Genomic DNA, 15,561 nt, shown 5'->3' with positions numbered 1-15,561 from the left:
TTGTGTGGCGGCGACTCCAGCGACATCTCAGTGGGATAGCACAGAATACAATGCACAATGCACCATCCGGGGATTTGTAACTTTTAGGTGAAATGTTGAGGAACGTAACATGAATAATCTAATGAATCCTTGCATATGGTGCTTTCTGTGGCTTTCCTGATGAAGTAGTGCGTGATATAGAATATTTGCTGGGTGCCCTTCATATTCTTTTTGAAGCTTTGCCCCAGGTAAGGGAGAAAATCGCCGTTGAAATGAGCTTCTATTTTACGGGTAGCAAGAAAATTTCCAAGATGGCTGCAAATGCTGTAGCTGTTTATTGTGCCGTTGTTTGATACCGTCTTTGTTTCGTTCCAGAAATGGAGCTCCGAGTAGGAAACAAGTATAGACTAGGCCGAAAGATAGGGAGTGGATCGTTTGGAGACATCTACCTGGGTAAGTAAGGCTCTCCATTTTGTCTATAGTATTACCAGTGCAATTATATTGAGAAAAATATTAGCAGAATGATCTGCTGGAACGTGCAGTTTCCTCCCATTATATTGTATCTTCCCCATAAATGTTGCGTACCCCTAATTCGTTCAATTACAGTGTATCCACAGTATGATTTTTGTACAAGTAACCTCTCGCTTGATATTCTGTGACCTTTTTTGTTCCTATGAATTTTCAGATTCTTAATTCTCATTTTACCAGAAGTCCTACTGGTTGCAATAACTTGTAACAGATTTGCTTTAGGGCTGATCTAAGGTGCGACGATCATTGAAGCTAGTTTTCTAAGCCATTTCCAGTGCATTACTGTAGGCCCTTTTTAATGTTTTGTTACGAATTTAGTAATCAAAACACAGAATAACTTTTTGGTCTGTTGGGTGGATATTCCAAAATTGAAGACAACCTTATTAGGAGTTTTTGTATTCCCATCGTAGTTAATATTCGAGAATTGGTTGCAAGTCTTGCCAGACAGAGTACTTTAATTATTAATTCTCATTTGTTGGGTTTTTCTTCTATTGCTGAATACCTATTTTCTTGTTCTAGTAGATTTTCATTTATATCACAATAATAGAATAATCACTAGTTAAACAGAATAATCACTAGTGAAACAGAGGGCAGGATACATCCCTCCATCCTCGGGTTTTGGAGAATTTCTGTGGAACGATTAGTGTTTTGATGATTTGCTGTGAAATTTAAGAAATTCTAGTTAGAATGTATTCTGAAAGGCTACATTTTTGCAGCTGGACAGACAGTTTTTATTTTAAAGGCAATTTCCATCAGTCACATCCATGAAACTGTGTTAAAAGATATTCATAGTGAAACTACAAGTATCAGTGAATTGATGAAGATGTAACTTGGGCATGAGTTTACAATACCAGACCACTCTCCAATTTATATAAAATTTCGCCTACTTACTAATTTCGGTGTCCTGATGACGTAACTGTAGTTCATATTTGGCGGTCGCTTGTAAAAATTGTACATTTATGTCTAGAAATTGTAAAATAACCTTTGCGAATTTACCACGCTGATTGTCCCTACACAGCAATTCGGAACCATCTTTCTTTCGCAATTCATTAATGGTCTTCCTTTATGCACAACAATCTTGCTGACGTAAGACGAGGAATGCCTACGAGGTTAGGTTAGGCCTGTTAGGTTAGGTTCCATTAGCATAAATACAAAGAAAAATTAATATTTTAGCTACGAGAACTATACCTTGTCTTGCCTGTTGATTTCTTCATGTTGGGAAAATGGCATCTTCCGTGGAGCTATTGTTCTTATGGTAGGGTTACGTTACGTTAAGAAAACATAGTTTATTTAATTTTTTTCTCGATTTCCATACTTCACCGCCAATTATTACATGCAGATTCGTGTTTAGAAGTTCACAATTAGTGAGTAGGTGACATGTCATAGAAATTGGAGAGTGGTCCGGTATTGTAAACTCGTTCCGTAACTTATGTCATAGAAAATTAATGTCTCCTGTACAGATTCTGCCAAAAATGATGATCTCGAAATTAACCTAAAACTTCTCATCCATCACATTGTCTATTACTGCACAGTTCCTTTTGCAAAGAGCATTTGATTGAAACTGCCTAATCTCATAAACAGCCATGAAAAATAAACCATTCCTCATACTGGGACAATTTGCTAGAACTGTTATGATCATTACCTTCAGTAGCCTACAAGAGAAGGTTCTCTGGAAGTGTAATTTAAGGCCATGACAATTTTCACCATATGATTTACCTATCATATAGGGCTATTTTCACCAGGTGGTGAGAATAGCATATGTGGCTATTTTCACCAGCAAAAGTAATTGCATGAATTATACTGTAACATTGTATTTTATCTTGTTTTATTATATCCATTGGCAGTGTTGCTGAACTTATTGCTAAAAAGTTATTTTAAATTAAAAGTGCGTGCGACTACTACTGCCAGCAGGTAATGAGAATTGCTGAAGACTAGAAATTACATGATCAGGTGTTGGGAAGTATTTACAGAAGTAATCTTAATGCTACGATCCATAAACCTGACCTGCCTAACCTAACAACAAAAGAAGCACTTAGGAACGTAATCCCCTTCATTCATATGTGATGTGACATGTTAGCAGCACCAGTCCATATCAGAACACCTTGCAGTATTTTTCCAACTCCATGGCATTAGTCTCCTAAATGAAAATAAATGCACACTGACATAAGCTTCACGCACATTAACAACAAAAGAATACACACATCCGTCGCCATGTTGTAGATCCTGCACATGTCCAGTTTAAAATCTGGTGAAAATGAAAATAGTTCGAAAGCTAACTTCACCACCTGATGTGCAGAAAGAAATATACTTGTCGCCTGCGTGAAAATAAAGGCACACATCTGTGCAGTAGGCCAGGTTGTAGATCATTCATGTGTGCAGTTTAAAATTTATCACTTCGATATTTTGATAGCTTCAAACTGTAGTAAACTATTCCCTGTCTCTTGTGGTGGGTAAGAATTTACAATACCGGAAGTATCTCCAATTGCTTTCAAATTCAGCATACCTACTAATTTTGGCCTTGCAATCACGAATCTGCAGTTAAAAATTGGCGGTCACGTCTAGAAATTGCAAAATAACCTTGTCAATTACCACTATGATTTTCCATACACTAACATGGAAACCATGTTTTCTGATATGAAGACTTCTTCCTTTCTGCACAACAGTCTTGCTACCTTGTGATCTGAGGTCAGACAAGGTGTGTTCTGCCGTCACACAAGGAATGCCTACGAGGTTAGGTTAGGTTCCATTAGCATAAATCAATGGAAAATTATTTTTTGCGCTAAGAGAACTAAACCTACCCAAAAATTAAAAAGCTTTCTCGTGCGACGTCATAACACAATGTTGCTCAAGTGTTGTGCAATAAGTGAGACCTGTTGCATGGATAGTTGATTTGCATGTGAGAAAATTGCATCTTGCGTAAAGGTGGGAAACATGTTTGCCCCACGTACCATTCACGGTTAGGTTAGGCAAGCATAGTTAAAATTCAAGGTGGTCATAAAAATAGTTTTGAAACTCCAATCATTGCAAAAAGTGGTTGTTTTCTTCATAAATCAAGGGTGTTTACTCTGTTCACGGACCCACTTATTTCGGCTTATTTTGTAATTTTAATTGTAGAAGTGACAGTCAAATTTTAATTTCATATTTTTGATTACGAGGCCAAAATTAGTGAGTGCTGAATTTGAAAGCAATTGAAGATACTTCTGGTATTGTAAATTCGCTCCCTTGTGGTGCTGGTAAATCTGAGAATCCTTTTATTTGTAATAAAAGTTATGGGGTCAATCATTCCATACCAAATCATCCAATGGTGGTTGCATGACCATTTTAGAGACATTTTGTTTTTAGTACGTTTGTACATGTTTCTAGGTATCAAAGTAAATGTTAGAAAAAAAACCTATCCTTAGTTTTCCTGGAGCGGCCATTTTTCCATTTTTGTGCATGATTTTTTTTTTTTTTTTGGTCATGTAGCAGTTTACACAAACCTCAATATTTAAGAAACCATTAGAGCTAGAGACCTGGAACAAAATTCATTGTGTAGATAATGAGGTATACTTTCTATGATATTCAAATATGTTTTGCTCAAAATTGCATCCTAAGTATGACAATTATGGTGGAAATTTGGGTAACAATAGTTAAGAAAATAGATTTTTAAGCCCAATTATTTTATTTATATAGCTACATATGCAGGGTGGCTGTTTTTCAGCTTGGTCCCCCGAAAAACATAAAATCGAGGTTCCACTGTATTTAGGCATGGGGGATCAACCGTACATCAAGCATTCAACTAGCATTAACTTTATAATATTACATCATTTTGAAAGAGCAGCAGAAAATTACAGCTGATCGTAGAAGAAAGAACATTTTGCTCGCATGATCAGTATAATTCACGATATATTTCATACCTTAAAGGTAGTTCCAGTGTTGGGGGATAGGTGTACACCACGTGCCTATGCATGTTACAGAAAATGGCATGCCTAATGGAGGGTTAAACAAGGGTACTGGAACAAATAGTATCACTCATGGGTACCAAACCCATCAGAAGCAGCTGCCCTACAGCAGTGAAAATGGTTGGGCCGTCAATTGAATTGAACTGATAAACCGATGTAATGTGATTAGATGAAAATCTAACATGAGCAGTGGCGAAGATATAGTACAAGCAATGCAAGCACTGCTTGCACATTTGTATATTATTTACTGATAGCAACCGTAAGCAGAAAGAGACATTGTCAGCAGTAACCAATGTGTGTCTTTATGCACACTTAAACATGATTGTGAGGATATTATTTATTAATCATAAAATCACTGAAGAAAGTATTATCATTGCTCTAAATTGCATACAGGTCACTTAAATTACATCTTATTTTGTCTTTCGTGAATTTTGAAACTAGTCAAAATTTTGACATTAGGGTTTGGGGCAAATATGAAATGGGCGAGCACTTGTATTTCCGGGAAGAGAAATGTCTGCAGTCTTCACCCAGCATCCAGCACAAATTAAGTCACGACTGTTGACAGCTACAGTGTTGGCAACTGTCAAATTATTTACGCTGTGATTCAAGTGAACGGTTTAACAAATTTCACAAGTAAATTCAATAAATTGGTGGCTTTTGAATATATTTTTTGGGTGAAAAGAAAGAGCTATCTTCTAATATTTGTAAACAGCAAAAAAGTAAATTGTATACATTGCACACATTAAGAACGTAAGAACATTTTGTATTATTATGGCACTTAACCCCTTAAGCGGGGAGCCCGAGTTGTGCTCGGGCATTTGAATTTGGTGGCTTTTTGTGCATTTCAGATCCAGTCAATGTTCCCGTAGCGGGGAATTATTTTCTTTAAATGGATATACAGTAGTATAAGTACATACATAGATACATTTCGTTTTGTACACTTTGCTTGAATGTTTGTGTGTTCATTCACCTTTCTCTCATTTACAAGACATGTAATTTTATAATGTTATAACGTCCAGAGCCATGTGCCCTCTGGGACAGGGGCGGACTGGGGCTCCCTGAACTGGGGTCTAAGATTCAACATACGATTTACTTTAAATTATGTGTGCAGTAGTTTCAATTCCTATTTAGGTTTAACTTACACACACACACTCACACACACACTCACACTCTCTCTCTCTCTCTCTCTCTCTCTCTCTCACTCTCTCTCTCACACTCACTCACTCACTCACTCACTCACTCACTCACTCACTCACTCTCTCTCTCTCTCTCTCTCTCTCTCTCTCTCTCTCTCTCAAAAACAACTGCGCATAGGATTCCGCATAGTGTACGCAACAATACCCGAGAACAATTCACGTTACCCAATCTGAAGTTGGAATAAACTTTCCTGCCTGAACCGATTGACGTTGCAACCCCGAACACAGCTCTGGTAACCCGCTTGTAACTCAATTTATAAAATCGAAACACCCACTTAAGGGGTTAATTACTTGAATGTTGTATGCACACTCTTTCTGTTGTGATGATTTTGACTCCTCAACTTAATTTCTGTCTCCAAACTAATATATTTTCTCTTCCCTGAGTGATACAATTAAGGAAATAGGTTGTCATCACTTTCTGTTGATGATAAAGAGAAAAGGAAGAAATTTCCTTTCTCTCCTTCTGTCGAGAGAGAGAGAATAGGAAAGGAAAGGGGAAAGGAAAAAAAATCTTTCTCTCTCTCTTTCAGAGCTCTTCGAAGTGATCTTGTTTGGATGCTTTGAAGTTGGGGAAGAATTTGTGGGTGGTGTGAATTAATTGAAAATCACATAAATTTGGGAACGGTTGATACAGCGAGGTGTGGGTGTTTTACTGTGTGTTTGAGATAGGCTAATCAGGACTGGACCTATTGGAATCAACAATATATTATATATATAATTGCTGTCCCTCTCCATGAATTTGGGGGCGTGGCAGAAAGGCCTCCCCATAAAGACTATTCTTTGTGTTTGTGTTTCAAAGTTACTCCGAATGTGGATATTAGAGCATTCACAAATTCTCAATTACAATCACGGAGCATAAATAAACAAACTAGTGGAAACGTTTTGTCATTGTTTGCCCATATTAAAAACAATGCTCAACGAAGGGTAATGAATAAATAGGAAATTCCACCGCTTTAGTAGTGTACGGAACATTAGTTTTGAAGGTGTTTATGAATAATCTTACCGGGAAATTTGAAACTAAATATGACTATTACGAAGACTATGGATTAATTTTATTAATGCCAATTTATTATCAGTCCACACCTCCCTACTGATTGTGAGGTGGAGAGAAAGTGATTGATCTGTGAATCTGGTGTCGGGCAAAATCTGTATACCATTTGGTGATGTAGATTCTTTTATTTGATTTAATCAGATTGTTCAAATATTTTACAGGACTGTTTACCTGAAAGTTTTTCTATTAAAAAAGATATATCTATATGTACAGTGCAAAAAAAAGCAATTATAAACATGTTTTTCATAGAAATCAAAAACTAATTTTTAAATAAAATTCATGATTTTTTATCCACCCTGGCTTAATGTATGATTATCACAAAACCAAACAAATCAAAAGTTTGTTTTATTTGTAATTGAAGTTGGGATTTTGGAACAATTAGCATTTTTATGACATGATACACTTAGTGTGCAGCAAAATATTGTTCACTGATGGGCTATTTGAATGTGCTGTGCTAGGTATAAAGCATCAGGCTGAAAACTTTTCTTTTTGGTCTGTTTTATTTGCATAGTTGACTTCGAGAGTATATTTATCAATCCGTAGTTGTGTGACTAGTATATTTTACTGCGAGAAATATTTTTCTGTATATAAATTCATTTATGTGTGTCTAGTTCAAAACTGATAACATTACATTTTTATCACATCTAGTTGAGAAATGGGAGCCATGTTTCCATCATGCCATGTAGTGAATTTTGCATTTGAATGTGAAAACCTTTATTCAATCATCATTATCTCTTAAACAGTAAAGCATAGAAACTGGAAAATAAAATACTAATCAACACATTTTGGAGTACAGGTAATGTTGATAGTAATTTCTGTGAGTTGTTCCCTTAAATGAATTAATTTAGTCTAAAAAGTTTAATTTTAACTTTTCAGATCATCCTTGTCAAAGAAACATTTTTTTAAAGCACATCTGCTACATGTGTTCTTGTATCAAATATGAAATTTAATAAATTCTTCTCTATTTAAAGATAGATTGTCACACCGTGTCATTTTTGATCATGTTTGGGCTATAATATCTGATGTGCAAGCTTCTAGAAATCTGATTTTTTGCTACAGTGAAGTACTCATAAAGCTCCAGTACAATCCTGAAGCATTGAATCTTAACTGAGAATGGAGCTACACAAGAAAAGTAGTGGAATATATGGAAGACTGACCTGGAAAACTGGGAAAAGTCAGGGAATTTGAGGTGTCAAAGAAAGTCAGGGAAATGTTAGGGAATTTTGTCTCAAATGACTTTTTTATTATTATTATTATAAAGATATTGCTATGGAACTCCTCACGGGAACAGGAAATATTGTTGCTAAGTTTTGACCTCAGCTTTTAGGCCCCTTTTATGCACAACACAACCACGGCGCCAGAAACCAGTGATGGCAGGAGGAGAGAGAGAGAAATTTCCGGAGGGGCAGAAAAATGTGTTAAGCCTCTAAATATTACTTGGAAAATGCATTGAATTATCCTGTTTTCTTGTCCAATTGGAGTAGTAAGGGGACAGAACTGTCAACAGATGGAGGGGATGGGAGAATGGCATTGCACTATTCTTGGATATCAAGAAGGATCCAACAAAATTGGATATATATTGAATACTATCACGAAAAAATGAAACATAAATCTGCATTGGTGAACGTTATTAAAATTTGGCAAGTGCATACTCCCAACCTCAAATTTACTGCAACACTAGTATTGCAATGAAATTAACGCCGCCCTCTGTCCTGTCTGTTTAAACTCGTGAGAGATGGTCATTTATCTCTCACTGAGTAAAGTTATGTCCAATATTATTAAATAAAATACTAATAATAAATACGTAAATATTTTAATATTCAATCATAAAACAAATCACTTTCTTCAAGAATTGACATTTCTCTGCCAGCCCTGTTAATTTTCACTTTCCATCTACTGATTTATACGAGGGGAGGCCAGAAAGTAATTTCCAATTAGTAGGGACATTGATTTTTCAGAAACGCAAAAACCGTGAGAAATGGTAATTGCTGCGAAGTTGTGTATATGAATGTGCAGTCATGTCTGGACACATTTTTTGCCCTTTCGAAATATCGAAATAACGCGAATTAGACATGAAATGAGAATTGTTGGCATTTTTAGCGATTTTTTTAAAAAAAATGTTCTAAAACAACAAAAAATTCCATGGAGTTCAACATTCTTGTCTTTTCTAGGCCATTTTTGTGTACATAGAATGTGCAAGTTTTCCAACATTTTATTCAAGAGTAATCTATAATGCTTGTTATACATGGAATAATTCCAACAGCCACATTAAATCATGTACAGGGTGGGCCAAAAGTCAGGTGACAACATTGTCATAGGAAAGGCTGGTGTGTTGGAGGACCACTTTGGCTACATATGATGTTTGAGGGGTGAGGCAAACCCAAAGACACATGTGACAACCCCGGGCGCCATCTTGGAATCCGCCATCTTGAACGCAACTTAGGTTTCTTAAATGGAACCATAGGCAAGTGGCATATCATTTCCAATTGTTTTTTCGCCAGGAGTTCAATGCCGCAAACAGTTTTGTCCTATCATGAACCTTTTTTAATTATGGCCTGTCTTTCCCTTTTTGTGTCTCCTCACAACACATGCTCGAAATGACCACCCTCGTGCACAATGGTTTGTGCCACACGCATCTTCCAGTCCTCATGCACAGTCAGCAATGTCTGCGGACGCACAGCAGCACAGGCATTCACAATCCGCTGCACCAGATGCTGTAAATTCTGGATTTTCACGGCGTAAACCATGCCCTTGAGGTGGCCCCACAGGTAGAAGTCAAGAGGCGTGAGGTCCGGTGACCGTGGTGGCCATTCTACCGGTCCCCGATGCCCGATCCACTTCCCAGGAAACTACTGGTCCAGGTAGTCCCGTACACAATGTCCGTAGTGGGGAGGGGCTCCATCCTGATGGAAGAACGTTGGGTACGAACCGTTCTCCGACAAAATCGACGGAAAAATCTCGTCATCCAACAGTCGTTGGTAGTGGTCGGCGTTCAGCATGCCGAAGATGAAAAATGGGCCAATGATCCTCGTGCCAAAAATACCACACCACACCATAACCTTCTCGGAACCAACGATCCGCGATGCATCAATCCAATGTGGGTTGTTGTCACTCCAGTAATGGTGGTTTTGTTTGTTCACTTCTCCGTTTACGTAAAAAAGTGCCTCATCGGGGAACAACACCTGCAAGGGGAGATCCGGGTTGGTCTCCAGTTCCTCCGTCGCCCATTCTGCAAACTGTACACAATGTCCGTAGTGGGGAGGGGCTCCATCCGGGTTGGTCTCCAGTTCCTCCGTCGCCCATTCTGCAAACTGTACACAATGTCCGTAGTGGGGAGGGGCTCCATCCTGATGGAAGAACGTTGGGTACGAACCGTTCTCCGACAAAATCGACGGAAAAATCTCGTCATCCAACAGTCGTTGGTAGTGGTCGGCGTTCAGCATGCCGAAGATGAAAAATGGGCCAATGATCCTCGTGCCAAAAATACCACACCACACCATAACCTTCTCGGAACCAACGATCCGCGATGCATCAATCCAATGTGGGTTGTCAGGATCGTCCTCTGTCAGATGCTCGTGTCTCTGGATTTTGTATGGGTGCCACTTGTTAATGGCAAGTATCCTCCGTATGGACGTTCGGCTAACTCCAGATTCAAGAGCGATACGTCTGGTACTACGTTGGGTGCTTTTTGAGAAGGATGCGAGGACAGCGACAGTGGTTGCCTCATCTGTTGTAGTTTTCGGGCGACCACTGCGTGCTTTATCGGCCACAGATCCCTTATTTTGGAATCTGCTGATGAGTTTGGCCACACCATTGTGGCAAATGGGCTCCCTATCGCGCTGTAATGCATTAAACTCTGCAGCCACCACACGCGAGCTCCGATTTCCACGCATGAGAATGATCTCCACACGTTCTTCGGTCATCAGCACCATTATTAAAGTCGGTGATCCCGCGAAGATAAAACAGGCCAAAATTAGGAAAAGGTTCATGATAGGACAAAACTGTTTGCAGCATTGAACTCCTGACGAAAAAACAATTGGAAATGATATGCCACATGCCTATGGTTCCATTTAAGAAACCTAAGTTGCGTTCAAGATGGCGGATTCCAAGATGGCGCCCGGGGTGGTCACATGTGTCCTTGGGTTTGCCCCTCCCGCCAAACATCATATGTAACAAAAGTGGACCTCCAACACACCAGCCTTTCCTATGACAATGCTGTCACCTGACTTTTGGCCCACCCTGTATTTCCCACGATTTTTTCAACTTCTATCACAACCATTTGCATCACAGTGCAAAGTGGTATGGTTTTAACAGGAGATCGAGTACGTATCTACCGTCACACGGGAGCCACATCTTTAGTATTTGTTGCGCGAGATGTGTTTTAAATTACCAAGCTAAGTGCACACTATCAGCATTTGTCGAGCGAGAAATAATGGAGCTCAGTTGTTAGGTCATCTGACTACCATGCGAGAGACCGGGAGTCTATCCCCTGCGGGGGAGAACCGGGATTTTTTCCACCTATTCAAACTGCTCCGGCACCAACCAAGCATCATATCAAGTGTGTACCTGGAGGAAACTTTGAGAGATCAAGGTAGCCAAGAGCGTGGTGCTGATCACATCACACCCACCTTGTGGGGCCCTAACTCCACACCCCTATACACCTTCATGGCAAAGTGCAGGGGAGTACTTTACTTTTACTTCCTCAAAAATATGTTCCAACATATCAAACTGTCACCAAAATGCGTAGGTCATGTGACTTACAATTTGAAACAGTAGTTTAAAAACACCATGAAGGTAGAATTTCAGATATTTGTCAGAAAATGCGCTAAAATGAAAATGTGAATTTTGGGAAAATAACACCGAATGGAAAAAAAGGATAAAATGCAGCAATTTGAAAAAAAATACAAATAATCAAGGTCCCTGCTGATTAGGCATAAATAAAACAAGAATATCCGTTGTAATTTATTGCATTAGTAACAGTGAGTCCTAACCTAATTTTTGGCCTAATCACCACCGTTGTTCTGGCATTTGTCATAGCATGGCACTAAATTTTGTATGCCCATGGCATATGTGTCTGACAGCATAGACTGGAGCTATCTCTACTGCAGTGTAGCTGTCAAATCCTTGTTCTTCTAGAGAAAGATTGTGATGATTTTTACTGTGGACGAAGTACAAATGTGTGTACTTTTGTTCCCCCAGTAAATAAATGTAGCCAGGCAGCACAAGATCGATTCACAGCAAAATTTGTTCAAGTAACAATATGATATGGTGATGATATGGCTGACATGTCACTCTAAAGACACTGTATGTGTTCTTAAAATTAATTTCAATGTTTTATTGCAAACTTAAGATTTCATCACTGAAAGTTTTTACGTGATCAAATAGAACGCGAATTAACCAGCAACGATATTTTACATTACATAACTAGAAAATTTTTGTTAATGTTGGAACATTTTACTCTTTTACTTCAAATGCTTATACATTTTGTGTATAAAATTTATAGGCATCTATGAACCTTAAGAATGTTTCGCTATTTTTCCACCCCTCTTGTGTTGCTGCTTCCATTATTTTTTAGTTTGAAGTAAAAAGAAAAAATAACGTGAATTTCATGGAAACATGTTTTTTATTTTTTTCTGAATGACCAAGAAAGTATTTCAGTTTACAAAATACCTTGTAATGTTGTTTACATTAAGCACTATTTTCTAACGTTTTCTTCAGAATTATTATTGAAGGTTGAAATTGTTGCCTATTTACAACACTAGATGGGTGGCGTGACCTTGACTGGACTAGTTTCATGGCTTTAGCTTGGTTTGTTCCAGGAATATAGACATTTGAAACTACTGTACTTCATACATAAATTTATCTTCTTCTTTTTTTTTTTTTGGAAAATCCCTGAAAACCGAGCAATTTTGTCAGGAGATTAATAAAAATAGGGTGCAAGTGTGCCCACTAATTATGATGAGAATCCAATAAATGAAGGTGATACCTGTATGATTTGATGTGACCCATAGGTAGATATTTGTGTGCATCCTTTCGCCCATCTTATGATCATCTCATCTTTGTCGAAAGTAGTAAACAAAAATGTTGTTGGGTCGATGAAAACCTAAGAAAATGAACAGTTTCCATTAATTGTAGACCAGTGTCTGTTACCATATTTGGCTGCACATTAGTATTGCATTTAGCTTCAATAAATACAGTGTGTTCAATCCTGGTCGAGATAGCGCGTGACTGCAGAATGGCAAAGCATGGCACTGATGCAGACATTTTTGACCTGTGACGTCCTGTTTATTTTTACGCACATATATTTACATAAACATAAGATAATCCTACATTGGATGCCAATCTTCTAGAATGTTCTCACTTTAAAAAATGTAAGCATGCGAAAATCGTAATGGTTGTCAGCTTGCCCAACTGGGGGAAAGTTTTTGAATAAAAATATTCATATGCTCAATACTCTCTTACTAATACACATTAAATAAGTCAATTTGTGCAAGTGAAACTTATTTCCATATTATTTTGCATTGTTATTCAGAATGTCGACAATACGTCTGCTCAGCTTAGTATCAGCAATATACAAAGCATGCCGCAAGTACGATTTCATTAGGTTAACCAGGAAAGATATAGAAAGTGTGAAAGAAAAGATAACGGCCTTAATAATTGAACCCAAATTTGTGTAAAGATCTTATGAAGGAGGGGATACCTCACTTAGAACAATCGAATCTACGAAACAAGACAATTAATAATTATCAAATATAAAGGTAAAAACGAAGGAGCACAAAGGGAGCTTCTCCACGTACAGGGGGAAGCTTATGTGAATGGTAAAATATAGCCTATGCTATTAAAGACTATTAACAACTTATTAGGGTATAAGAGGTGACCCACATAGTACACCCGGGACTGCATTTTGCAGACTAACGAGGCCCTGGCGTCTGGACCTACTGCCAGTATAATTCTCTGTATGGCTGTGTTTTTCTTCATATGTGCTGAGAGCCTCTTCACAGCCTTAGCTTTTGCCCCATTTTAGTTATGATAAGGGGCGGGACCCCGTATAATGTAAAAGAAAATAAAAGTGTACCTCTGTGCTTTGCACCATGACATGGCGTATAGGGGGTGTGGAGTTAGGGCCCACACTTTCTTGATCTCTGTCGAAGGTGCGTATGATGTGATCAGCACCACGCCCCTGCCCCCCTTTACCCCCGGAGTTTCCTCCAGGTACCCACTTTATACGACGACGCTGGGTGGGCGCCGGAGCAGCACGAACAGGTGGAGAAGCTCGGTTCTCCCCCGCCGGGGATCGAACCCGGGTCTCTCGCATGGTAGTCAGAAGCCATAACCCGTAATGTGATGGGGGGGATACCCTAAGTGCTGACGCACCCAGAATTTTCAATTCAATAAATCAATTAACTTAGTTCACACTGGAAAGGAAAATAGTGAAATATATAAAAACGTAACGAATTGTGAGCCCTGATTAATTCTTTACGATTTCGGTGCATCATCGCCATCATTCACAATCAGGTGCGTTTTATTTTCAGATCACTTTTCCGTGAATATAAACAAACATGTGCATTAACGTTTCTCGCTTGGTGAGAAGATTCGCGTCGCCAGTTCAGGACCCGTTCCGCCGATGCTCCCGGTCCGATGTGTTGTGTAGGATTTTCACAGGCAGTGGTCAAGTACAGTGGAGTCTGTGTCCCGAGGCGAAGCAAGTTTAACGTGCTTTTGACGTCAAGTTAATCAATTACACACTCATACTTCACCCCCAGTATTTTAATCGATACGGCAAAGGGAACAAGTCCATGAGTCACGGGGAGATTCGTTTGGGGGGAAGGAGAGTTGCATTTGTGAATCATGATTCCTCCTGTCACGAAATTCGTATTAAGCAGTGTCATTTGCGAGGGTGGAATGCTGGTATGTTTTGTACGCCACTCATTTGCAGGCGTCATTATTCGACGATGTCCTAGACTGTATCGTATCACTACAAGTCCGGTGTACCGTGGAGTAGTTGGTAAACGTAATGTATTAGTAATAAAATCACAGGTTTGTTCTATGTTCGATCCCCATCACCCGTAAGACGAGAGAAGAGGTGCACTCTCGTTACGTAGTGTCAATAATTGCAGTTAAAAGCACAAAAAAGGCAATGGATAATATCCAATTAACATAGCATGCTAATTCTAAACGAGAAGTTTTGCACACTCCAGTGGATGGTCCTTTCCCCCATATCGTACTAATCAAGTGGTTTTGCACAGAATAACCTTATTCGTGATTCAATGTTTTAACGTTATGTTCTACGCAGACTTGTCTCTGCAGATTTCACGTGCTTGAAATTTCGCACAGTTTATCTCCTAATTTATTCACGATGTTTCTTTGAAGTTTTCAAGGTTGTGTAACCTTGAGGTGAGATTTTGCCGAGCTCCTTGGCCAGTCATTTGTATCATCTCTTTGTTCCCAAGTACTTATGGATTATTTTTTAACAGGCTGACTCCAGTTTTGTGCCTTTTCTTTTATAAAAGAAATTTAGGCACTATGGTTAGATGTGCACTTTTAGACGGTAAGGGGCGGATTTGCAATTTCCAGCTCAGTTTTTAAAAATGAACTGTACAGCATCAAGATATTTCTTCTGTGCAACATTGCAAAACTTCTCCCAGTAGACATTGCATGAGGACCATTTTACTTCTTCTTTGTGCGATGTAGCGGAAATGGGTAGAAAAGGGTTTTCCCTTGTGGGATGACTAACCCGTAGTCCAGTGGCTTTCATATTCGTTCACCAGAGACGTACGCAACTTTTGATTTTGAATTGTTCTAACATTTGTTAAGTACAGCTACGAACACTTTTGGGTTCTAACGAACCCATTGACTTTCAGTGTGT

At 38.8% G+C, this 15,561-nt stretch overlaps 1 protein-coding gene across 2 annotated transcripts in view; it reads left to right on the top strand.

Annotated features, from left to right (window-relative positions):
- The first annotated feature begins 29 nt into the window (after positions 1–29).
- Positions 30–15,561, top strand: part of dco (discs overgrown casein kinase 1) — a 48,828-nt gene continuing 33,296 nt past the window's right edge. Inside the window, exons 1-2 of one of the 2 annotated variants that reach the window (XM_083110718.1) lie at positions 30–227; positions 355–432. In XM_083110718.1, coding sequence (XP_082966844.1) covers positions 357–432 — 76 coding nt within the window. In that variant the 5' untranslated portion in view covers positions 30–227; positions 355–356. The remainder of the gene's footprint in view (positions 228–354; positions 433–15,561) is intronic. The other variant, XM_083110717.1, reaches the window with a different exon arrangement.

This window comes from Lepisma saccharinum, chromosome 24 (assembly GCF_977018435.1).
Source record: "Lepisma saccharinum chromosome 24, izLepSacc3.1, whole genome shotgun sequence".
Lineage (NCBI taxonomy): Eukaryota > Metazoa > Arthropoda > Insecta > Zygentoma > Lepismatidae > Lepisma > Lepisma saccharinum.
Note: the sequence above shows the minus strand (reverse complement) of the source record. Positions and strands in the feature narration are given on the sequence as shown.